The sequence below is a fragment of the Desmodus rotundus genome, chromosome 4 (assembly GCF_022682495.2).
Source record: "Desmodus rotundus isolate HL8 chromosome 4, HLdesRot8A.1, whole genome shotgun sequence".
Classification (NCBI taxonomy): domain Eukaryota; kingdom Metazoa; phylum Chordata; class Mammalia; order Chiroptera; family Phyllostomidae; genus Desmodus; species Desmodus rotundus.
In genome coordinates this window covers 145600150-145625217 of record NC_071390.1, presented here as the reverse complement: position 1 = coordinate 145625217, position 25068 = coordinate 145600150, and the positions used below count along the sequence as shown (strand labels likewise).

General features: G+C 45.8%; 2 protein-coding genes across 2 annotated transcripts in view; both read right to left on the bottom strand.

Moving 5' to 3' along the window:
* GAD2 (glutamate decarboxylase 2) overlaps positions 1 to 19101 on the bottom strand; it is a 77966-nt gene extending 58865 nt beyond the window's left edge. The window contains exons 1-7 of the mRNA XM_024575957.3: positions 18976 to 19101; positions 18202 to 18261; positions 17867 to 18016; positions 16655 to 16888; positions 11956 to 12046; positions 11295 to 11407; positions 7210 to 7325 (exon numbers count right to left, since the gene is read on the bottom strand). Coding sequence (XP_024431725.2) covers positions 7210 to 7325; positions 11295 to 11407; positions 11956 to 12046; positions 16655 to 16888; positions 17867 to 18016; positions 18202 to 18261; positions 18976 to 19051 — 840 coding nt within the window. The 5' untranslated portion in view covers positions 19052 to 19101. The remainder of the gene's footprint in view (positions 1 to 7209; positions 7326 to 11294; positions 11408 to 11955; positions 12047 to 16654; positions 16889 to 17866; positions 18017 to 18201; positions 18262 to 18975) is intronic.
* A 4170-nt stretch (positions 19102 to 23271) lies between these two features.
* The window catches only part of MYO3A (myosin IIIA), a 211290-nt gene continuing 209493 nt past the window's right edge, over positions 23272 to 25068 (bottom strand). Inside the window, exon 35 of the mRNA XM_024575935.3 lies at positions 23272 to 23915. Coding sequence (XP_024431703.2) covers positions 23792 to 23915 — 124 coding nt within the window. The 3' untranslated portion in view covers positions 23272 to 23791. The remainder of the gene's footprint in view (positions 23916 to 25068) is intronic.

Below are 25068 nucleotides of genomic sequence, written 5' to 3'. Positions count from 1 at the left end.
TAGCAGATTTCTCAAAAGAAACTTTGCAGACTAGAAGGGACTGGTAAGAAGTAGTCAAAGTGATAAAAAGCAAGGAACTACTTCCAAGATTACTGGAGCAAAGCTATCATTCAAAATGGAAGGGCAGATAAAGTGTTTCCCAGATATGGTAAATCTAAAGGAGTTTGTCACCATCAAGCCATTATTACAGGAAATGTTAAAGGGACTTATTGAAGAAGAAAAAGAAGAAGAAGTAGAAGAAGAAGAAGATCAAAACCATGAACATTAAAAAGGCAACAAATTCAAAATTGTCAACAACTGAATCTAAAAAACAAAAACAAAAAACTAAGCAAACAATCAGAGTAGGAACAGAATCATAGATACGGAGATCATTTGGAGGGTTATCAGCTGGGAGGGGAAAGGAGGAGAATGGGAAAATGATGCAGGGATTAAGAGCATAATTGGTAGGAACAAAATAGACAGGGCAAAGTTAAGAAGAGCATAGGTAATGTAGAAGCCAAAGAACTTAAATGCTTGACCCATGAACATGAACTAAGAGGGGGAATTGCTGAAGGGAATAGGGGTACTAGGCAGAGGGGGACAAAGTTGGGAAAAATCTGGGACAACTGTAATAGCATAATCAATATAATATACTTAAAAAAAAAGAGAAAGAGGTCATTTGAGACAAAATGACCTGAGTTGGACACCTGGCTTTATTTCAGCAAGTTAGCTACCATTTAATCAGCTTCAGTGATGAATTCCTCTCTCAGCAGGGTTGGTATGATAAGTGTAGCTATAGAATATGAAGTGTGTATGGATCGCCTGGCATCCACAAGTGTGTCCCTTCTTATTCTCCTACCCTCATACCCACTGGGAAACCATTCTTAAGTCTCCCTAGTTTCCTTGAGCAGAATTTTGAAATCTTCAGACAAAATTAATGTCAGTTCACTTTATGTCCTAGGCTAAACATATGCCCTACAGAGCAGGGGTCCCCAATCCCTAGGCCACAGATTGGTACTGTCTGTGGTCTGTTAGGAACAGGGCCTCACAGCAGGAGTTGAGCAGCTACGCCTCCTGTCTCCTCCCCACCTCCCATCCGTGGATACCACTTGTATTACCACTGGAGCTCTGCCTCTTGTACCCCATCCCCCACTCCCCCTACGTCTGTGGAAAAATTGTCTTCCATTAAACCTGTCCCTGGTGCCAAAAGTGTTGGGGACTGCTGCTATAGAGTAACAATACAAGTATTCATAGAGTTTTCTAAACTCTCTTGAGTTCTGTGAATCCTGCAGTATTGTTCTGGTATTTTAGGAGAGAGGCCATATACATCTTAAAGCAATAATTCGCCCCCAGATACGTTCGTTACCAGGCATGTCTCCGCCCTTCCTGCTGCCTCCATTTTGCCTCCTGGGTGGGCTCAACTCTTTCCCATGTGGGGGCTGGTTATGATAACAATATTAGCAGCCATTTGTGAAGTAATTACTGAAGGCTCTGTGCTCTATCCCTTAACATGTATTATCTCACTTCATCCTCCAACAGCTATGTGAGCTGGGTATCGTAATTTCCAGTTCACAGACAAGGAAGAAATAATTAGCTACTCTGAGGTCATGTCCTGGGAGGTGGCAGAGCAGGTCCTGCCATCACTTCCAAAGTTTATGTGCTTTATCCACTAATGTGAAGGAAAATAAATCTATCTAGTTATTCCTGTCCTGGCACTCAGAGCAAGGGAGTTAGTCACCCAATGTGGAATGTGATTTTAGGCACACTGGGAAGGGGACATCCCCTCTTTGTCTTTCCTTTCTCCCCCCAAGTACAAGGTGTGCTCTTCAAGAGCAGGCACAGGGTGTGTTGTGTTCACTGCTGTCTCTCCAGGCCTGAAGCAATGCCTGGCCCACAGCATCACTGAGCAGAGAGAGGAAGGAATAAGAGAACATCTCACTGGCCAGTGCCTGGACTTGTGCCTTATTTCCTCATTTCTTTGTCTCCTGTTGCATTGGAAATGCCCCCAGGACAGGCAACGCTTAGGTTTTACAATCATTGTCATGGCTCTCAGGTTCTTTCCTGGAAGTAGGTTATGATGGGATTGGGGAGAGCAGAAAACAACACAGTGGAGATGGGGGACCTGAAGTGAAAAGGAGGCAGAGCAGGGGGTGCTAAAGATGGGCAGAATTGGGCTCACAATTCACTTACTGAAATTTCTGTTAGGCTAAACTGTACCTAAGGGAATCTGTCTAATGGGAATCATTATATGGGAGCTGTCTTTTTCCAAGATGCCTGGGTTGCTGTTGGGTTGTTTTTTTTTTTTTAATCAAAGACACCTATTTTTGGAATTGGCACCCTTTCAAATAGTGTTGTTATATAAAAAACATGTTTCCAAAGCAATTATGAAAATCACCTCCCCAGAGATGTGGGCTGAGGCTGTGAGGGGCTGCAGCAGAATGTTGGTGCCTGGTCCCAGAGGATGGGGGCATGAGCTGGGCTGGCTTGTGAAGAGTTGAGTGAATTAGTTATGGTGATTGGTCTGAAAGATGCCAATGTTTGTCCTGATTATGGAGAACATTTTTCTTAGATGAAATTATGCTGTTTCATTAAAACTATTTCTGGAAGATCTTGTGTCACATGAGGAAATAAGAGGTATTTGAAATTAAACTCATGGTTGTGTTTTTCAGAAGAGAGAGAGACAGAGAGAGAGAGAGAGAGAGAGAGAGAGAGAGAGAGATGAGCTGGGATCTGAGCTTCTCTTTAAACCTACATTCATTAAAGAACCTAAAACTCAGATTAATTTTTGCCAAGTTTTCTATCACTAAAGATTTTTGAAAGTGAGGAGATTCCAACAAAGAAGGTATATTGGACCAGATGATCTTTAAGAGCCTTTCCATTTCTGAGATTTTGTTATTCTATATTTTGGAGGAAAATAATCTTGGAACTCTTCACTCAGAGCTTCTGTTCTTTCTCCTGTTTCAACGCAGTGATTTATTTACTTCTTCTAATGTTCTTCACAGCAATACTATTTGTTTAATTTAGTCCTATTCAAAACTTCAAGAGAAGTTTGATTTGAACAAACAAAATTTTAATATGTTGCCCACCTTGTCAGCTATGGCAAGTTCTAGTCTGTTTTGGTGGACAGAAAACAAATGGGTAGCTTTGGTGGAGTGCAACAGAGAGAGTGATGGGTCATTTAGAAAATAAAAGGTGACCCTCCCCTTCCTAAATGTGTGAAGTTTCTGACTGGGTGCTGGAAGACAAAGTTTCCCAGTGCCATGTCCATCTCTACTGCTTTAAACATGTCAAGCTGTTAACTCAGTATTCAGGACAGGAACTTGAGCAGGTCCAATAGATCAGGAAGTTACATTTGCGCTAGAATAACCAACACAGAGAAATAAGGTTTGAGAAAAGGCACTACAAGTGAGTGTATAGCAGCCACCTAGGGAGTAGTGTTCAGGTCATTCTGTCCTGCAGTTGCAAGAGCAGTATTGGGACCATTGGGAGACTGAGGCTCCAGGTATGATTCTCTCACTAAATGGCCATGAAACCTTGGGCAAAGCATCTTCCATGTGTGGGGCTTGGTTTCTTTCTTTTAAAAAAGATTGTGTCTGTTTGTTTGTTTGTTTGTTTATAGAGAGGGGAAGGGAGGGAGAAAGAGGAGAAAAGAAACATCAATGTACGAGAGGAACATTGATCAGTTGCCTCTCACATGCACCCAACCAGAGACCTGGCCCACAACCCAGGCATGTGCCCTGACCAGGAGTCAAACATGCGACCTTTCCATTTTCGGAAATGATGCCCAACCCACTGAGCCACATCAGTCAGGGTTGGAGCTTGGTTTCTTCATCTATAAAACAAAGGTTTTGTTTTGTTTAATACCTCATATTTAATGTAGATCTCCTATGTCCCAAGCACTGAGGTAAGTGTTCTTCGAAGTTCTCATTTGATTCCCCAAAAGTCGTGGGCTTTAGAAATTCTCAAAAAACATGAAGAGAGACAACACTCACAGCAGCTTCTCCCTCTCCTCACTGGGCCTACACAGAAGCTCGTCCACCACCCTTTCTCTCTGCAGGTCAAGCAATTCAGAAAAGAAACCTCTATACAAAGATGGAAATTGGCCTGGAGAAAAGGCATTTGAGACATGACTTGGTAATTTTCTTTCTTCAGCCTATGGAGATCTATGTCTCGGGCTGGTAGAGACGTAGGGATTGTAAAATCTGAAAGGACTAGGGGAATGTGTGGCTTGTCTGAAGCTTCAAGGAGCTACACTACATGACTGATGGAATGGAACGGCCCTGAGGTATGAAGCCCAAAAGGAACTAGACGTGGGGGTCGAGTTACCTCTTAACCTGGAGCTTCAAGGGCAGCACTTAATGTTTAAGGGCACACCTGTCCAGAATGATGTGGACTGAGTGTTCAAGGAGGCACAGGAGTGCTTTCAATAAACTCTGAAAACCCCCTCCAGCCCAGCCCTGTGAGATAAAGAGGAGGGTTTTTTTTTTGTTTTTTATCCCTCCAATGGGTAGAGGTAACAATTTAGCACCACCTTCACATTAAGAAAAAGCTCTTGGTGGAAATTTGATTTGGGGAGGTGGAAAATGTTAAATCAGTTGATGAACCATTCTGTACAAATCTTTGAGCCTGAATCTTTTAATCTGGTTTCCACACTGGTAGTCAAGGCAGGGAACTCACTGGTCTGGGAGCCAGGAAATCCATGTTCCTGGCTCCGCCTTCATAGCTAGCTGTAACCTCTTCATTCTTAAAATACTGGCAACAATCTCTGTTCTGCCTGTCCCACAAGATCATTGTGAGAATCAAATGAGCTAATGTACATTGGGAGTGTTTGGAAATGGTTGAATAGTTATTAGATACAACTATGTGTAAGATATATTATACATTAGAAAAACAGTTCATTTGTCAAAAATAAGCCTGCAGTTAAAACCAGTTGGTATTTTAGGGCAAGTTTATAATTTAAATGCTCTTTCATAATTACGTATGTGGATAGAAATCCAGGAAAGAGGAGGGAGAACCAAAGGGTTGTTGGGTAACTGAATTACCTTTCTTTCCCTTGGAAATGAAGAATTAATCTCTGTTTGCAATATCAAGAAAATAAGCAAAATTATTGCTTATAGCAAAATTATTCTCAGGCCACATGACCTGATCTTTCTGGGTAAGGTTAAGTCAATTTGTATGAAGCTTAAGCCCAAGAAACTCAAGCAGAAACCACAGAGCACAGGGAAGCTTGCTGGTTGACCAACCTCATTTCAGGTTGTGCAATCAGCACCTAAACTGAAAGAAAAAGATACCCAGTATGAGATCATCTGGAATTTTGGGGACAGAATATAGCAACATTTAACTATGTAGGGGTCCAAATCCATTGCAGGGAAACAGTAATTAGAAAAAATTACGTCATGTTTTCTACCATTGAAGAAGTTGAGAAATGAAAATTAGCTGATGGTGGAGGTAGTAAGTTGAACAATGCCTTCCTCCACAAAGATGCCCATATCCAATCATTGAAACCTGGGAATATGTTACCTTACATGGCAAAAGGGACCTGATGTGATTAAATTAAGGGTCTCAAGATGGGAGATTATCCTGGGTTACCTGGGTAGACAGACCCAAATAATCACAAGGGTTCTTACAAGAAAGGGTTTTCCTTACAAGGGAAAGACGGGATAGGAGAGTCAGAACCAGAGAAGATTTGGTAACGTAAACAAAGGTCATAGAGAGAGAGATTTGAAGATACTCCATGCTTTGAAGATGGAAGAAGGGGCCATGAATCAAGGAAGGCAGGTGAGCTCTAGAAGCTGGAAAAGGCAAGGAAAACGGTTCTCCCCTACCGTCTCCAGAAGGAACCTGGCCTGCCTCACCCATGTTAGATTTCTGACCTCCAGAACTGTAAGATAATACGGTCATGTTGTTTTAAACCACTAAGTTTGTAGTAAACATGACTAAAAACAAGATGATAAAGACAATTTTTTAAAACATAAATCATTAGTTTCCTTTGATTCCATGGCTACTGCTGTGGTTATGAATTGTACTCACTGGCTTCCAACCTGTACTTGGCCCTTGTTTCCTTGTTATAAACACACACACACACACACACACACACACACACACACACACACACACCACTTAAAACATAAAAAGAAAAGTCCTATAGTAGACCTGAGGCCCACTATGATTTTCTGCTTCTCCTGACTAATGTCTCTTTCAGGAGCTTTTAGTTTCCCTATAGATCTCTCTCCTCCCTCCTCATTTCCTTTTTCCCCACCATCCAAGGGCTTCTTAATCTTTGAGACAGTTGTTTCCCAGACCCTAGGCTACTTTGAGACAAGATTTTAAAGGACCAATCTCTGGAATTGAGCAGCAGGTAATGCTTACCTAGCACCTTCAGAACAGTCTTGTTCATTGCAAGGCTTGTGTGGTGGGAGGGCTCTGTACCAAGATATTGCTCACACAGCTGCAGTGTGGCTTTGAGCTTGTGTCTGCTTTACCTTGGTATGAGAGAGAGAGCTGGCCGCCTAGCAGAGCTGTTAGCTCAATTTATGTGAAGAGGATGGGCCATGGTTTCAATGCCTCCATGGTAGTAGGGAGAATGGCAATAGCTCCTTGAAGATGGAAATAATATGAAATGCTATTCCCTGGCATTCTAAAAGGGAGGCCCAAGGTCTCAGCATCCTGCCTGGTCAGCTGCTTGTGGTAGATAGGAGCCTGTGATTGGCTGAGACAGATCTGGTCCAGAGATCAACTACGACAGATTGCTGTGTCATTTCTCTACAGTGATAAAACCTCTGGCTAAGTCTGCCAAGGGTTAATATTAAATGGTTCAAGACATGATGAGGGTAGAATATATTATCAAAAGTTTTAAACACAAAGACGGAATCAGCAGGGTACTTTGGAGTTTGGAGTTATGTAGGCACAGTGTGGATAGTCCAAATGAGTTCATAGTCACTCTGCTTTCTCTCCTCTTACTGTTCTCCCAACATGCAACCTTATTGCTAAAAAATGAACTGTAGGAGCTGTAGATAAAAACATCCCGCTTTCTCTTTGAGAATCTTCTGAATTTCAAAGACAAAGGAGTTCACCCCTTTGTATCACTCAGCTGTTCTCTCTCCTCATTCTTTTCTAAGAATTAACTTCTAGAAAGCAAATGTCTAGGGATAATGCATTTCCAAATAATCATTCCTTTAACTGGGCTTTGCAGAATATAACCTTAAACTTGGAGAGAATAGAAACACGTACATGCTCAGATGTGAAGGCAATGAGCCTGGGAACAGCGGCCATTCCTTTCTCCTTGACTTCTGGGAACATCTTAAAACGTGCAATCAGCATGGCATACATGTTAGATATGGCGCCACCTAAAGTGCACAGCAACACAGTTACCTTTTCTTGTCATTATCAACATCATTCGACATGCAAGTCACATTCTTATTTCCACTGACCTAGAGTCCTCCTTGGACATGGGAGAAGACCTTATTATTGGCTACCCTTGAACTGAATCCTCAGACTCAGGCACAAGCTAAGAGGGTCCAGAGAAGGAGCATTGGGCTCTATCACAGAGTGGACGTTCCCCCTCCACACCCATCTCTGTCACGAAGGGGAACTGCAGTCCATTCTGCTCTTGTTGGGAGCTCTTTGAAGAAGCTTTTAAGAACTGAGAAAGTGTTGCCTTCCTTCCCAACTTGCAAGTGTGGTCATTCTGTATCATGCTTAGGAAAATCTTACTTATAGCCTCAGGTAGTAGACTTACTTCTTTTCACTTCAGCTTACATAATGCCTTGCACTTGAACTGAGACAAATCAGTTGCTGTTGATGAAGTGGACCATTAATCAACAATTCTTACAGGATGAGAACAAACGTCCAAGTGACCTCATTGTAGTCATTTGTTAATTCCCCCTAAATAGTTCTTCCTTCTTAAATATATTATATCATTATATTAACATATACTCATAAGAGTTAACAAAATCCTATTTTATAATTATAGGAAGACATGCAACTAAGGGAATTTTAAGGTCATATTGAATTACTTCCTGTGTCATTCTGTCATTGTCAAGGATTTCATACAATAAAATGTCTATCTAATCAGTAGAGTTTTATTTGATAAGCAAAGATTTTAGAAAGGTTAGCATTTTTGCTGCTCAGGAAAAAGACAGACTGTGGTGCATGTAGATGAGTATGCCAGTATGGAAGTTGTGAGAGCATGAGGCAGACTAGGTACTATCTCCCCCTCTCACCCAAAGAGGGGCATGCACAGGCCCTGCCATTATGTGAGTACTTTGAGCTCCCTCCTCTTCATGTGGCTGAGGAGCAGAGGGGCTCTCTGTACCTAGTGGAAGGGGCTGCACAGGCATGATCTTTGCCTCATGAGCCCTGGCTCTGACACCAGCAGGCAGTCTGACACAGAACAGTCATCAACCAGATCCTGGCTCTGCCATCAGCCAGAATGAGGACGATTCCTACTTCTTCTGGACCCCAGAGACATGGGACAAGCAGAATCTAGGTCAGACCTGCTCTGAGCAGACACCCTGTCTAAAAGTCTGACTGTGTAGGATGCTATTGGGAAATGGAGCAGCTTTTAAAGGAACTTGCCCTCTAGCTATAGTTTGTCAATCCTGGCACTTAATGATATTTTGGGGGGCTATCCTGTGCATTTTAAGGTGTCTAGCAATATTCCTGGCCTCTAACCAACAATTGCCAGCAGTACTATGCTTCCCCAGAGTGACAACCAGAAATGTCTCCAGACATTGCCAAATGTCCCCTGTGGGGAAATTATTGGGGGCAAAATTCTCCCATTGAGAACCACTGCTCTTGTTCTTCTCAGACAGGCTGGGGAGAGGAGAGCAGAAGACAACAGAGAAGATGTACACAAAGAAAGTGCATTTCACAGACACTTATCCAAGGAGCTTCTGGCTCTGCCTTCCCTCTCGTTGGGTTGTACCTCAGTCGTTCTCTGTCTGAGGGTTCAGCAGCCCTGGTATGAATGAAGAGGCTCCTGGGCCCTGGACAGAGCAGGGCATAGGAAGGAAGACAGAGGCGCAAGTCCTGCATGCACGTATTGCCCTTGAGTCTTTCAAAGAAAGGGTGCAAAAGCAAGCCCTGAATCATTCTGAAAAGCCTGTAGATAGGAAAAGGTCTGTGACTAAGCCACGCCTTTTCTCTCTCCTCCTGAGGCCTTCATGACTTGTTGAGCAATGAGGAGTGCTCAGTTCTCTCTGGCTGTCCGCACAGGTGATGTCACATAAATGGATTTTTTTTTCTAGATGTCCCAAAGGGCTTTCTATGAAGCATGAAACCTCTGGATGTTATAGATGGAGGTGTAAGGCAAACAGCTGAGCTATATATTCAGCTACAGACCTAGCCCTTCATGCTTAATCCCAGGCAATGGGACTTTCAGATCTCAAGCATGTAATATGATTTCCCCTTATCCCCATCCTTTAAATCATAGGACCTTTTACTCCAGGAATAAGGCTGACTGCTACCTAGAAAGGGCATCCAATAGTGATTAAGGATGCTATCAACCTCTCCTGTGTAATGTCTATAGAAAGCAGAGAAGAAACAGGTTGCCAATAGCCTTTCCTTTTGACCCCTCCCCACTTTGCTATATCTACATTATATTGTATCATGATATCTATGAATTCTTCCATCTGGGGTCTTTAGGGTCCAAGGAAGAAGCCTCATGATCAAGCTTAAGTCTCGTTTAACCCCACCTCTCAATCATTCCCTGTCACTGATGAGGGTGTCCAGAAAGCTTAGTCCGTAACTGGCTTAGCAGAACGGTCAGAGAGGATACTTTCTCTGGGTGTACACTTTCTGAGGCAGGTGGGTTCCAAGACCAGCCAGGTAAATTAAGCCTGTCCTAACCCCCTCTAGTCAAATTTTTAGGGTCCCTAGTAGCAAACTTCTCTCCTTCCACTTGGGAACCATTAAAATAGAGCCCAGGGTGCTCCTGGCTCCCTCAGGGGCAACTCAATCACACAAGCAACCTAGTTAAGAGAAGAATAAAGGTAGAACTGATGTTGATTTCTGAACCTTACCTAACTGCTTGTGAAAAATACCCTAAATCTTAAGAGCATCAGTTCCAGGCAATAATGGCAAAGTTCCTTCAATACGGGATGTTTTTCCAGAGAAAAAAGTAAGTACTAAGCTCCCTACAAAAGTAAGGCTAGCTTAAAATTTATCACAGCTGGTGTTCAACAACTTAAAAAGAAAAGGCTAATTTTCCCTACAATTTAACTAACAGGGTTTCCTTCAGCACCTGAAAAAAATGTGCTATATCTTTAAAAACATAAAATAAAATAGCAGATTTGAGCTTGTCAGTAAAGCTTCTTGATTTAAGCTCTGGCCTTGAGGCCACTGTTGCTTGTTGATCCTGTCTTCTTCCCACCAGTTCTTTATTTTATCTCTCCCTCATCATCCCCTTGTCTTTGCAGATTTGCTGAAGAGAGATCACAGTGTGGCTTTTGGTACGTCTGGCACAGTGGCAGGTGGGGTGCTGGCTCCGTGTACTGAGCCCTAAGGGAGCACCCACCGCATTATGATGACCTCCTTCCTGCCACTGATTAGGTGCTGATCTGCACACCAGGTTTCTTTTCCATGGGTCAGTGACTCTCTTCCCACTGCCTGCTGAACTCCTGTTTCTTCTCTGCATTGAACCAAGGTCACAAACACACCCGGGAGCTGAGGGCAGGGCTTTATTTCAGTTTGATTCTCTTGGCTGGAAGAGGTGTAAATAATGGAGCTTAGAATGCAGTGGCAGGTGATGAAAGGCAGGATGAAAGAGATTGAATGGCGTGATAAGGAAGAGAAGGAAGGAGAAAATTCTTGAAGAAATCATCACCTTCTCTTTGAGCTCTAACAAACTGTCTCCCAAGGCACTCTCTGCCCTCCTTGAAATTAGTGTAAATCAGCTTCTCTGCTTGTTGCTTGGAAGGGACAAGGTACTTAGCATCTATTAAGTAGATCTGCCTATCTTGCACTGCGAACAGAAAATGCTTTATTAAAAGAGGCTGCTACCCTTTTCTTTTCTCTACTTCTGGGAAGAACATGGAGAGTGAATTTTCTTAGTATGAATCTGTTTTTTTGTTCTACGTGATGCATATATCTTGTGTGTGGGATCCCAGTAGAAGTACTGGGCAAATATCATCTTTGCTCATGTGTTTTTTGAACACAAATAAGTAATGTTCAAGCATGGGGTATCTGGTCAATATACAGCCTATTTAACCTAAACAGAAATACAGACTAGATATTTAAGATTTTCCTAGATTCATAATAGTGCATTGCATACCAGAAGAAAAAAAAACACAAAGAAAAGTTGAAATATCATATACCAGGAGAAAATATCCCATCGCCAGAGCCCCCTGGCCAGCCAATGATTTCTCTCATTTTCTTTAGTGTGACATATTCCAAAAGCACAAATACTGGAGCAATTTCATAGGTGAACCTGAAACATAGTAATTAATGGCCACATTTTATGTATGTAATTCAAAGAAACAATTCACCATTACAATATCTACAGGACCATTTCCTTTTTTAAACCCTACATTCACAAAAGTTATGATTATACATTAAGCAGAGAGAAAATTGTCTTCTAAAAGGTTTGCTCATTTTTATATATTTGTAAAGTGAAGAGCTTCAATTATTGGCTTAGTCACAAGGGTCGTTTATCACATTGAATAAATAAAGAACATTGCTGTATAACACTATTTAAAAGACAATAGAAGTCTCATTTCTCTTTTACAATATATATAATTATTAGGCAAAATGCAAAAGTCCCTTTTGTGTTTAAAAACTGTTGTATAGCTTTGCATGAAAGTTTTATCAGGACTGTATCCTATTAAGCTTGAGTGAACAGCGAAGTACGTCTGACATCCATATAACTATTTTAGGTGCTCCTTAATAAAATAAATTTTCACATGAGAATAGAATAAAGACTATGGAGTCTCACTAATAATTATCCTGGATCACACAAAAACACACTTAACTACTTACATGTTAGTGTTTGCTGTTGATGTCAGCCAGTCTGCTGCTAATCCAACCATATCCAGGCCAGTGGAGAGTTGATTAAAATATCTGGGGTGCCCTGAATAAAATGTAATACCAGAATCAGGACTCCATCCAATGAAAATAAATGCCTCTCAAACACATAATTTCTCTAGCTAAAGAACTTTGAAAGACCCTTCAGCAAGAGGACATCCATATTCAGAAACCCAACACGCACGCACGCGGGCGCACACACTCACCTTGAAGGAGCATTTCCTCTAATGAGAAAGACTATTTGAGGTCTTTGTTATTTCTTAAAACACACTCTAAAAACTGCTCTTTCAATGTTCGCTATTAAAAGTAACAAATGTGGTCTGCAAGGTGGACGCTAGCTTGTTTCCTAGCATTCTTTCAACATATTTGCAAATGAAAGTGCTAGTGCAGTCCAAAGCTGTCCAAAGACAGGCTTTCTTGTTTACACTCATGCTGCTAAAAACCTGTTTTTGTTGAAGCTGCTCTGGAATCAGTCATACCATGACATCCGCCAGGCATGCCAGCATTCATCATAATATCAGTGGCACAGGGCTGATGATTACAAAAGACAAGGAAAAATGAGAAAATAGGACACTCTTGAGTGGTTTCTCTGGGATTCAAAAGGTGACAATCGTCGAACGATGGTGTGGACAAACCTAATTCTTGTGAATTCTTTTCTGTCCAAGTATGTAATTATAAACAACAGAATTCTCTCCTAGCTGCGATTTAAAATAAAGCTGAATGCAGTCAATACTACTGTCCTGTCAACAAGATATATGAAGATATAGTCAATGCACTTCTCAGTCCATTAGCAAGACTAATTAATTTCTGGATTTCTCGAACACACTCTAAAGGGGCTGACATCCAAATACTCCTGAGGCTATTATTTCAAATGTGATGGGAAGTATCTTACTAGAATTCCTCTTCCTTGTCTTGCCCCATAAAAGCCTATCTATAAATTAGCAGCAAAAATTTGAGAAAATGAACAATTATGGAAAAGCATCTGATAAAAAGGCACCTGCCACTTACTGGACACCTGTCTGAAGCCTGGGGAATGAGTCTCTCAAGCCTGCCTGGGCAAAACAAGATAAAGGAAGGCCGTGGGGAAAGCAGGGACAAATGTCAACACCCAGCTTATCTCTAGGACTGGAGTACTCTGTTATCAGCATCCGGCCTTTGGCTAGAGGGGGAGATGCTGAGAAAAGATAGGAGCTGCAAAAGAAAGGAGCGCATTTGAAAGAGATTGGGTTTTGTGCAGTTCTCAACCTGATCTCCGCCATTGTTTTACCTCCCATGGTGTAAAAGTGCCCTTTCTATCTTTTTGCACAGTGCCCTTCTATCTTTTTTGTTCTCTTCCACGCCCTATTATGCTGACCCGGTCAGTTTCTGCGTCCACAGAAAGTAAAAAAGCCTTCTTTGCTGCCCTGCTGCTGCCGCCGCCGCCTGTCTGGAACAACCCTGCGCTCCTCTCTGCCTCATTGACTCCCCATTTCATTAGCGCTCACAGCTGAAATCATAGCGCTCTTCTCCCTCCTGGTGCCCCTGCATTTCTCTTCCTTAAGCCATTTCCTTAGAGCAAGGAAATTAATAAGGATTAGCTAATCTATCCATTAATCTACTCTCCCAATTCACATGCATTTTCTCCGTGAATCTGGTGTCCACTGTCACACACTATTTAACTCTATGGAAACTTTGGCATGGAAACCTCTGCATATAACGGAGAGGGATTTCAAGGCCTGTGTCATGGCCCAGGATGTCAAAAGGCCAGTCCCCTCTGACGACTGCCTTTGGGAAACTGTGGAAACAAGTTTGATGTTTCAGTGGCCCAGCTACCTTCTATATATTTTTTTGACTTTGGTCTCCCATTATACCTGGTCTCCCTCAAATTTTTCATTTGCTGATAATGATGTGAAAATACAGAGAGAGATAGTTGGGCAGGTTGGAACAATATGACCTCTTGATTTCCGCAGAAATATTATTTTGCTCTGTTCGCATGACCCCTACAAGCTGCAGGGGAATCCCGGCAGGGCTCTCTGAGAGAAAGGGTGTGAGAGACCTGCCCTGGAGCCTGCCAGCTGTCCTGGAAGCCGAGGCATCCAGCTGCTGCCGCTGCCCCCACCGCACCTTGCACGGCCCGTGCTGTGAGGCTCTGCGCGAGGAATCCCGTGGCCACCGGAGCCTGAGCAGCCTGGGAGACAGCGAGCTTGAAAGGTGAGATTACAGCCGCTCCCAGCTCTGGAACGATCTCTGCAGATTAACAAACGAGCCCATCCTTCCTCTGAAGGATGCAGAGATTGCTGTCCAAAATCAGCGGGGGGAGGAGCCCAAAGTCTTCCAAACTGCTCTATTTGCACAGGCAACGTGCACCCAGGGAGGGCCTCACCACTTACTGACGTTTCAATTCCTTTGTCTGATGGTTTGGTTAAAAGACTCCACACAACCTTTAACCCTTCCATCACCCAACCACTGCCACCACCAAATCTAAGGACTCCTCCAAACGCTAATTATTTTGGGATTCTCTCATTCTCATTCTTGGCAGTTTTCAGTTCTAAACATTTCTTACAGAGGTAATTTTTAACAAAACATGGAGGCATCGTTTCAATGTATTTCCCCATTGCCCTTCACTCCTCTCTAAGCTTGGAGCCCAAGTGGAAATTAGGTTAAGGACTCTCAGTAGAAAGTAGATGATAAGATGCATTTTTATAAAAGAATATCTCGAGAAGCATTAAAATGCTTAATGATAGCAGAGTGGTAACTGCTTTACAGACCTCAAATAGTACTAGTTGTCAAGATATAAGCATAAAAACCTATAAGCTTGCTCGTGAAAAAAAGGTGACTGCTGTTAATTCTTTGAAATGCTATTTGAGGGTAGAGTGGAAGACAAGACTATGTATGTTATGAATAATACTGATATTGAATTACTATCCATATGTGTTGCTTAGAAATCTAACTTAATCAATCATCCTTTTCCCTGAACTTTAAATAACATGTATTAGAGCTACCCTTGACCAAAAGTTTTACAAGTATTATGGTAAAAATCAACATATTGAATTGATGTATGTTTTCCTGACACTAAATGGAACAGTGACAGACAGAATTATTTTCATTGACTAGCAATTACCATTATCTTAACTCTTTAAATTGTATTTCAGACACCACCAGCTTTTAAGGATGAAGATATATAACATTTGTATAGATTCTTTTTGGTTTGGTAGCAAAAAAAATAATAGGTAGCATTTTACTATTAACATTTAAATATTAGGTGAGGTGAATGGCTCAAACAAAAATGAATTAGAAGGATTGTTCAGGTTTGTAACTTACAGATACATGAAAAGCTGGGAGGGGAACAAAACCATCTTTAATGCCTAGTATATATATCATGTGGATTCTCCATGAACATAATTGAGAATGATATCTAATAAGCCTTCAAAAATCATACTGCACAGATTGAGTTTGATAGAAACCACCAAGCTAAATTCCTTTCCCTACGTGCCTAGTTCTAAGCCTATAGTCTCACAGAAGTGGACACTAATAATTCAGTAAGTCAATTTCTTAAGGTTTCTTCTATGCATACCTTTCCTCTCTGTTGGTATAAAGAATGTGCAAAGAACACCCCCCACCACACACACACAAAGACCTAAAAGCACACAGCAAACATTCTTGAAATGTTTGTTGTTGATTAGAATGATACAGATCAAATTTAGCTCCAAATAAAACAGCTACAAACCAATTTAGACCCACAAAGTCTCTCCCTTCTCCCCACCCCTTGGAAAATCCAGTCATACTTATTTTTATTGTTTTAATGAAGTGTGGTGTTGCTGTGTATCAGGACGATTGGAGACAATGTAGAAAAGGAAGAGGTAATCATGACCTGGGAGATGAATAGATGGTTTTGTGGAGACACAGTGAAAACTTGGAATGCATCCAAATAAATAGTACACCTGGCACTATAAAATGAGTAGAGTATGAAAAGTATTATGAAAAAGCAATAAATTTGCCCCTAATGACATCTGATGTCCCTTGCCCTTTCTTTCTCCTTTAAATCATATACAGAATGGCAATGAAGCACACGTCCTTGTATAATATGGCTAAATTGTTAATGTAGTTTGAATTGTGTTTTCTTTTGTGTAGATTTCTTTAAAAAAGAGACAACCTGGAGTTCAAAACTAAAGTGTTGGCCATTTGAGACAATACCAAAATGTTATCCCTCTGGTTCAATAATTACATAGGATGGTTTGTCCAATTTCTGACCATTTTTGTGCAAGCAAATTACCAGCAGTACATTAGTATTTGGGCTCTTGTTTGGATCATGTTTTTTTGAGCATTCATTTCCATATTCCCCCTTTCCCTTCATTTTGCATTGCTTCTGCTGGCCTCTGTTGACAAATGGTTGTTTCTACATCAGTGGTTAATCTCTGTGGCCAAATATGTGCAGTGTAAGATGAGATGATTTATAGTTAGATAATGTTTCTGATATTATCAACTTCAGATGCATTATTAACACTAATAGTAAAGGTTGCTTTTGATTTGAATCATTCTAATAATGAGTATTTTTAAAAGATGAAAATTATTTTGTAAATTTCAAAATATCATCAACTCCATAAACAAAATATTTTATAGAAAAAAAAAGATTGGGAAAGAAAAAAAAGCTTTATTATTTCTGATGGGACAATACCTGTTTTAATTGCATATTTTAGAGTTGTTTGGCAATGCATCAGAATTTCCTCCAAATTTTGTGGTTGGTCTGCCAATTCCCAATTATACTCTTGAAGAAGCTCATTAGGGTAATGAAAATCAATCACTTTGGTTGATCTATCGAAACTTTTCACCACATACTGAAGCAAAATATCCATAACATCCTGCAGGAACGCCAACGTGGGTCTTTCTCCATCACACGCTGGCAGCAGATCTAGGGAACGGAATCAAAATGCCACATTTCAATTTTACTGTGAAAATACCCAGGCAAGATCTTGATCCAGCATTTTTTTTTTTTTTAATGAAGTGAGCGATTGTATGTTTAAAAAAAAACTTCTGGAAACTCACGGCGTTTTCTTTAAAAAGGAGGCATTTTTCAAAGACGGAAGAATGAGAGAAATTCGATTTCTCCCCCTACCCCACATAAATTCTTGCATTTTAATTCAAAATTTGTTTGTTTTATTTTTTAAAAGGAAGTGTGCATCTTTACAGGGTTCATCCTCAAATGTTATTTCTCCGTAAGTCATTCTAAATGCTTATGGAAATTCTTCATGTCAGAAATGTTTGGGGAACGCCTTTGGGCAAACAGGCAACGTGGAACATGCAATGTTAGTTAGGATCTCTGGCCTATTAGGACGGTCCGCTGTTTCCAAAGCCTCCGAGCGCGCGCGCGCGCGGGCGTGCGTGTGTGGCGCGCGTGCGTTGGTGTGACTAGGTGTGTGAACGCGGGGAGCAAAAACGCGTGCAGGTCTCACGCGAATAGAGTCGTTCTCCAGTGAAATCACCGATCTAAAGACCTAGGCAGTCTTTGCAATTCTCAACTGGAAACGGAGTCTCCTCCTAGGCCTCAGTGGCACGGAGAAGGCAACCCAGATCTCTGCGTGCGCGGGCATCTTTGCCAGCTGCAGCCCCGAGGGCTGCGTTTGGGGAAGAGCGCTGCGGCCCCAGAGCCCCTTTGCAATGTGGGAGCCCGGCGCTGCGCAGAGGCTGGGGTCGGGTCTCAGACCTAGGGGATAGGACCTGCGTGTCTCACTTTTCAGCTGAAAATTATCCAAAGGTCGGCCTCCACCCTACGCCCTCCGCCTGGAAGCCCGGGGTCGGGCTCAGGGCGCCGGGTTCATCCCGGTAGCGGTAGGGGTACAGGGGAGCAGAGCGAGGGGCAGTGGTCCCGGGGCCCGAGAGGCGCCTTTACCTGTAGCGTGTAGAAAGGCGTAGCTGACATCCGCTTTGGGACAGCTGCAGGGCTTCTGGTTACAGGCACAGGCGGCCTTCCGGGAGGTGGGCCGCGGGGACTCGCTCCCGCCGCTCTCCGCGGGCTTCTCGGCGTCCCCGTAGAGCAAAGCTGGGCAAGGACACGGAGCGCGACGTCGGTCAGACGCGCGCCGGGACGGGCTCCCTCCCCCCGCCCTTCCTGGACCCAGTAATCCCGACTCCGCTGCCGGAGAAGCGGAGCTGCGCAGGTGGCTCTGCGCCGCGGGCGCCGGGCGTCTAACTGTTCGCCTCCCTCCCCCGGGCCCGAGCACTCACCGCACAGCTTGTTCCCGATGCCGCCCGTGAACTTCTGGGCCACCTGACACCAGGCTCTCGCTGTCAGGAAAGACAAGAAGGAGGTCGGCGAGGCAGAAAGAAAAGAGCAGACAGACGGACGTGCGAAATTTCGTTCTGCGTGAACAACATTAATAAACCCAGCGTCCGGGAAGGGGCCGCCCAGGGTTAGGCGCCGCGGGCAGGTGCGGGAGGTGCGTGGGAGCCCGGCGATCCCGCGCGGCCCTCAGTTCTCTGATTCTTTGCCCAAGGAGAAGCCCACACCACGGCCCCTTGCACTTGTCTTCTAGGTGCCAGTAGGTTCAGGAAAACTTCCTCCCCTTCTTACCTCGCTCGGGCGAGTCTTCCTATACACCTAGTCGTTCCTTTTCCTCGCAGGCTCTCCTTCCGAACTAATAATTCTCTCTCCTTTCCAATTTACCCTTTCCCCATTGTGACTCTGTCTCTCCCCAGGGTCTACACACCAAGATGGTGGCGGTGTTCCAGGCCCACGGAACAGAGGGTCGAGGAGACGTCTCTGATGGGAAGCCTAGCCCAGACTTCGGCGCAATGGGCCCAGGAATCTTGGGGCAGCTTCCTAGGGGGTGAGGACCTGTGGAGGCTTTGGTCTCTTGGGCCATCAGGGACCTACCCCGAGAGCTGGGAGAAGCCGCCGAAGTTTTCTGCTGCAGGTGGAAAACCTCCTTCGTCTTCCCTAGCTCCGCAAACCCCAGTCCGCCCTCCAAGCTCGCCCGCTGCAGGTCCTGATTCTCCTACCTGTGCCGGGGTTCTCGGGATTCCCGGAGCCATCTTCAGACCCGAAAGACCAAAAGCCGGAACCGGGAGATGCCATTGGCGCTGCGAGGCTGGAGCAGATCGCCTCCGAGTGCGAAGTGTCGGCGGGGAGCTAGCTGCCTTCGGCTGGGTGCTGCGCGCGTGCGTACGTGTGGCGGGAGGAGGGCACCACGCGAGCGCGCGGCGGAGGGTGGATGTCACTCAGGGACAGGGAACGTGCGTGTCTGCGTGCGCTCGCGAGTGTGTGTTGGAGTTAGGGCTTTGAGACGTGACAGCCCTCTGAAAGCTGTGGAGGTGAAGTAGGGAAGGGAGCCGAAGGATCCTCACAGCCAGATGAGAAAGTGCTGAGGGCCCGAGGGATCTTGAAGGCGAGGGAGCCCAAAACGGACGGATGAGGGGGCGGCGGAGGGGAAAATGGGAGAGGGAAGGAGCTGCGTGGGGAGAGTGAGAAACAGTACACACGAGCTGGAGTCGGAGTGAGTGGGTGGGAGGTGTGCAGGCGAGCTCCCGGAGAGCGGGAGGCGAGAGGGTGCGGGCTTTCCCTCTGGGCCCGGATGCGCTGTCCAGGGTGCTAACGCGGCTGACCGAGTGCTGGCCTCAGCGAAGGGTGGACCAGAGAGACCTTGGTGAGGCGGGAAGGATGGCCACGAGGAGTCTTTTATGCGCACGGATTGGCGTATTGTTTGAGATCTGGCTCCCGCTGCGGAGGAGGAGGAGCGGGTCCCGCGCCGCCTGCCTTCGGGACCGTACTGAGGTCGCTGTGACCTCGAAAGCCCGAACGGCTGGGCCGGAATCAAGAGCGGTTCTCGAGCTTGGGGAGGGGATGGTGGAGGAGGGACGCCTAAGCTCTGAAGGGCTCATTTCAGCTCCTTCGCAGCGCCCAACGCCTGCCTATTCAGCCGCGGGTTCCCCGGCGGCGCACTAGTCGCGCGCTTTCGAGAGCGCGGTCTCCGGGCCCACCGTCCAGGTTCTGACAGCTGGACAGAAAGACTGCCGATTGAGGCAATTAAAAGTCTATCACCGAGGGTCTGGAACTGGAGAAAACAAAAATAAAACAAATGGAAACTTCTTGGAAGGGGGGCGAGGAAGAACAGCGAGGGGGAGCAGCCAGAGTCGGCAGCGTTGACCGTAGATGGGGGGATGGGTTTGGGTATTTGGCGACCTTGACCCGCAGAGGGGTGCAAGGGCCGCTTCTTGGGTTTGACAGGACTCGGTACATGACGGGTAGGCGTGCACAGAGTTTCCAGCCAAGCAGTTGGAGCTTTCCAGACCCGAGGCGGAAAGAAGGCATCCCCTGCTGGGCCCTCCTTTTAGCGGGCCTGAAAAAGTGACCCCTCCTTCCCTTGAGAGCCTTTGGGATAACACGCGCGAGCGCGCGGAAGCGTGTGTGTGCATGTGGTGGGGGATTGACTATTTCTGTGGCTTGTTGAAAAGGGGTTTCTCCTTTCCTGAGGAAGTTAGAGACTCTCATGCCTTAAAATTTCCTTTCTCTAAAAGCTGTTAAACAAGGGAGCGAGCCCTGAGAGTTCGGGGCCCGGTGAATTCGCTCTGCTTTCCCTTTAGCAGTCGAGAGCAGAGTCCCACACACCAAGCCGTTCCTGGAGAGGGGGAGAAAGGGCGAGGAGGACCGGGTGGGAAAGGGCTGCGTTCAGCCTCCCGCAGCGTTCATTCCCGGCGTACAGCTCCCCTTCTTTACTTGGGCGAACGCTTTTCATTTCCATTGTGTTCCAGCCACTCTCTCTCTGACCTCCTAACCAAGTCACCAAAGCTGCTGCCAAAGCAGAAATCCACAGACCCTCAGTCCTGGCTACCACCTCTCGACCCTAGCTTAGGAAGGGTGTCGTGGGGCCTAGGATGGCCGCGTGCAAGTTCAAGTCCTGTGTCCCCAGGCACGTGGGCCTTGTCAGTTCTCTCCACAAAGCTTTGTCCTCTTCCCATGTGCCCGAGCTGAGCTGGAGGAGCCGTTGGATCTGTACTGTGGCCGCAGGACCCCTGGCTGGGAGTGGGGACAGGGAAAAGTGCGGAGCCGACTGTGTTCCGAAGCCTGCAGGAGGCTGCGGGTGCGTGGTGAGCATCAACCCACGCCCCAGTTCGGCCCCTCTTTCTGCGCTCGTTTCTAATCTTCCGGTGCAGCCAGATAACAACTCCAGGGGTGTAATGACTGGGTGGTCCCGCCGTCTGAGCCGCGGGCAGGGCAGTTCTGCAGCTCTCGCTTCATCAGTGCAGATACACGTCCTTTGTTGAAATCCACACCAAATCCAGCAAATGTGTCGCTTCAAGCCAGCAGGCTGGGTTGACAGAGTTTTTATATTACGGATGAGTGGTCGAAAACAGAAAGATTCTTTAAGAAAAGAATTTAAAACACACACACAAAGCCCTGAAGGAAGACATGCATTAAAATATGAGGGAGGTGGAATTCACACCTGGAATTCATGGATTTTTAAAAACGCAGGGACTTAAAATTCTACTCCATTACATCCCACAGCTCCAGAATACTTTGAATCAAAGGGTAGTATTTGCATTTTTTGTTTAACACCCCTACTTCTGATGTACTCAGGATCTGATTTGTCCTTCCTTAACACCACCCCTCCCTAGAGGGCAGTTTGCTTTATACTGACTTTTATTTAGCACAAGAGCCCACTCCCCCTCCTCCGGGCTCGGGTTGGAGATAACAAAAGCGCTCAGGGAGGTAATAATTGCAGTCATTAGTTTACAAAAGAGGCAGCCACTGCAGGGGAAGGGGAGGCGGGCCAGCGTTGGGGAAAAGCTTTCCAGAGCCCTTCCGCGATTAGAGAAGAGAGACCCTTGCTCCGGCCGGCTTCCTCAGTTGACCTATTTTTTTTTTTTTTGTCTCTGATTTACCCAGAGATAGCGTTGCAGGCTTGCCCAACAAGAGTGTATGGCACAATTCTTCCCTTATGTTCTCCCAGTGCTTACATGTTGAAAGGCAGAGAAGAAAGAGAGGTGGAAAACAGAGAAAGGAGAGAAAATAAAGAAACATAAAAGAAAAACAAATCATTGCATCTTTTCACCAAACACTTACCATTCTCTTTTCCACCTCCACTCTAAAAGGAGGGGGAGAGGATTTAGGGAAAGGGTCAGTTGCCTCCCTTTGCAGTAACTTTAGGGCCAGGCTGCCAGGGCTCTTGTCTGCAGGGGCCATTCGGAAATCCTGGATTGAGGAAGGGGCCAGGCAGGAAGCTTGGCTATTACCCCTAGGGCCTCCATGTGGTGGCTGGAATGCTGGGTGGGGGCGGAGGAGGCCGAGCCACCTCTCGTTACAGGGATTCCACCTTCCCAGACTCTCCAGTGAACGTGCCCTGTTGTGCAGGTTTCCTAGGTGCCTGAGCCAGACCCTGACCGGCCACAGCCACAGCTACCTTGTGGGTCCGCACAGCCCGGGGTGGCTACCTGCCTCAAACCTGGGCAGGGGTGGGGGCTCCAACCCAGGGAAAGCTTAGAACGAAGAAGAGCACAGGCGTCCTTGGAGGTCAGCCCCACCAGAGTGGGAGGTTTAGCCTTGGGCTGGTCTCATTTGTAAAGTGAAGAGTTTTTATGAGTCATCTCAAGGGACCTGTCAGTGCCAGCTGTTTGGGTTGGGTGTTCGGTGGGTAAGCAGCACACTAAACGTTGGCGGCCGGCTTCACGGGCCCTCACCCTCTGCTCGAATATTTCCCCAGTCTCCTGGCTCCAGGCCGGGGTTGTAGAAGCCAGGGACACCGGTGGAAAGGAAAATCTCCGTCACAGCCAGAACCCTCCTCCCAAGTCAGCCGTGGATGAACACACCACACCACCCTTCCTTGCCCTCTGCAGGCTGTGTAGACATGAAGCGTGTAAGTTTCATAGAAGAGCTCAACCCAGATTTTGAAATAAAATGCATCAACCGAGGGATGCAAACCTCTACCCACCCACGGCTCTCCCTTCCATCTCAAATTCACCAAAATTCAGAACAGTGGAAATTGCCTCAAATTTGCAGGCGGGGAGAACTTAAAAAAAACATCTGACAGTTCACTCAGTAGTGGACCAAAACTTTACAGGCGGGCCAAAGGAAGACACAGTGTTTGGGAAGGCTGTGTGTGTGCGCGCTGTGTTGAGCGACTTGGAGATCTGTCTGGAGACCACGTTTGTCTCCCAAGTATGGGCTGTAACTTCCTTTGTGTGCTCTGGGTGATGGTGATGGGGTTGTTCGCTGCTGGAGACGGAAGCCCCCTCACCCCCCTCTGGAGAATACAACGGACCAGCCCTGAAAGCCATGACTCTCCAAGGCACTTCCTTTATTTAGTAACCTTAATGACCAAAGGAAGGGAAAGCGTGTGTTGAAGATGAAGTTCATCTTCAAAACTTGTGCACCATACTCGTGCTTCTTTTCCCACCCTGGCTTTATTCCGTTCTGAAGACTCAACCCGCCTGCGAGTGTCCCGAGGGCCTGGGAGAGGCATTTCCATGAAATAAGAAATCTTTTAAGTCACCCAAAATGAGAGAGGAGGTGTCAGCAGGAGCTCAGGCGCCATCGGGTTCTTAGAAGGACTCTCAAGTAAGTGAACAAAGAGATAATTGGGGCCAGCGACAGGGACGCCCCAACTGGCGTGCTGGTGGGAGTGGAAGGTGCTCGAAACTGCGAGTCGCAGTCCTAAAAGCTCGTATGTCTCCGCCTTCTGAGCGCCAAAGGGCACTTGCCCTGGGAGAGCGCCCCTGCCAAGGTCCAAGCCAAGGCTTCAGCACCTGAGGGTGCTCCTCTTGGGCACTTGCACCCCGCAGACTAGGGCACATTCCGGCGGCCACTGTGGCAGCAGCAGGGTTACACCTGCTGGACCAGGCGCCGGCGCTGGGAGGTTTTGCGCAGGAGCCTTCTGTAGTCGTAGGGATTGCTCGCAGGTCCGTTTTCCTCCACCTCCTCCTCCGGGTTCTCCACCGCCCAGCACCTGCAAGCGAGACCCAGGGCCCGAGTGTCAGCAGCGCCAGCGCGCGCAGCGCATCCCCGCCCAGCCTGAGTTAGGCAGGTCGTCTTCTGTCTCCATTTCCCCCACTGTCTGCGGGCATTTGAGAATGCACATTCAAAACGTTGGGATCGTGGTCAAATGGATCTACGATAATTTTTCTTAGCAGGTTTTCAAAACTCCTCTGAGCTGAGGAGCAGGGCTGGTGGAACCTGGTGACTTTGTGTTTGACTCCTAGGTAAAGCGTCAGAATGCGCAGTTCAGAAAGGTGAGCTTCTTTACGCTTGAAATAACTCACAACCAATAAACAAACACTTATATTAGCTGCCTAGCGGACAACCATTATTTTGCATTTTTACGCTGCTCGAGTGTTTCTTTAAAATGCTTTCACCAAATCTAACCGACCCCTCTGTTAGCGACACAGTTGCTGTCAGCTCTGTTGGCTTTTTCAGTATTTTCACTGAGGTTGTTGAGCTAAATTTCCTAAACCCACTGCTGGGGAACCCTGCCAACGTTTACCTTTGGAGTCTGCAGCTTGCCTGGGGAAGCAGGGGCTACCTAAAAGGCAGTTACAGAGACTCATCCATTTTATCCAGGGATCATCCACTAAGTGTCAGCCAGCAGTACAAGTGATTATGGGAGGGGACCACAGACAGCTTTTAATACCAGATGGTGAGTGGGATCTGCTATCCACAGATAAAGCAGGCTAGTGGGGGAAGAGCGATTGGGTGTGTTGTGTCTGTGTGTACACACCATTCATAGAGGGTGATCAGGAAAGGCCTCTCCGATAAGGTGACAGGTGAGGTGAGACCTGAAGGAAGGGGAAGAGTGAGCCAGCCAGATCTCCGAGAGAAGGGCAGACATTCCAGCATGACAGTCAAACAATGTAAAGGTTCCAAGACTACAGTGTGTATATTGTGTTCAAGGAACAGGAAAGAGGCCAGTGTGGCTTAAATGGAGCAAGCAAGAGGAAGAACAGCAAGGCTTGAGAGCCAGCAGAATGAGGGTATACTTGGCACATAATTTAGAGTTTTGAGACCATGGCAAAGACTGGAATTTTACTTAGAGTTCTGAGCAGGGGAATGATTCATAAAAGGACCTGGTTGGCAGAGTGGAAGTCGGTAGGCTCGTTAAAAGA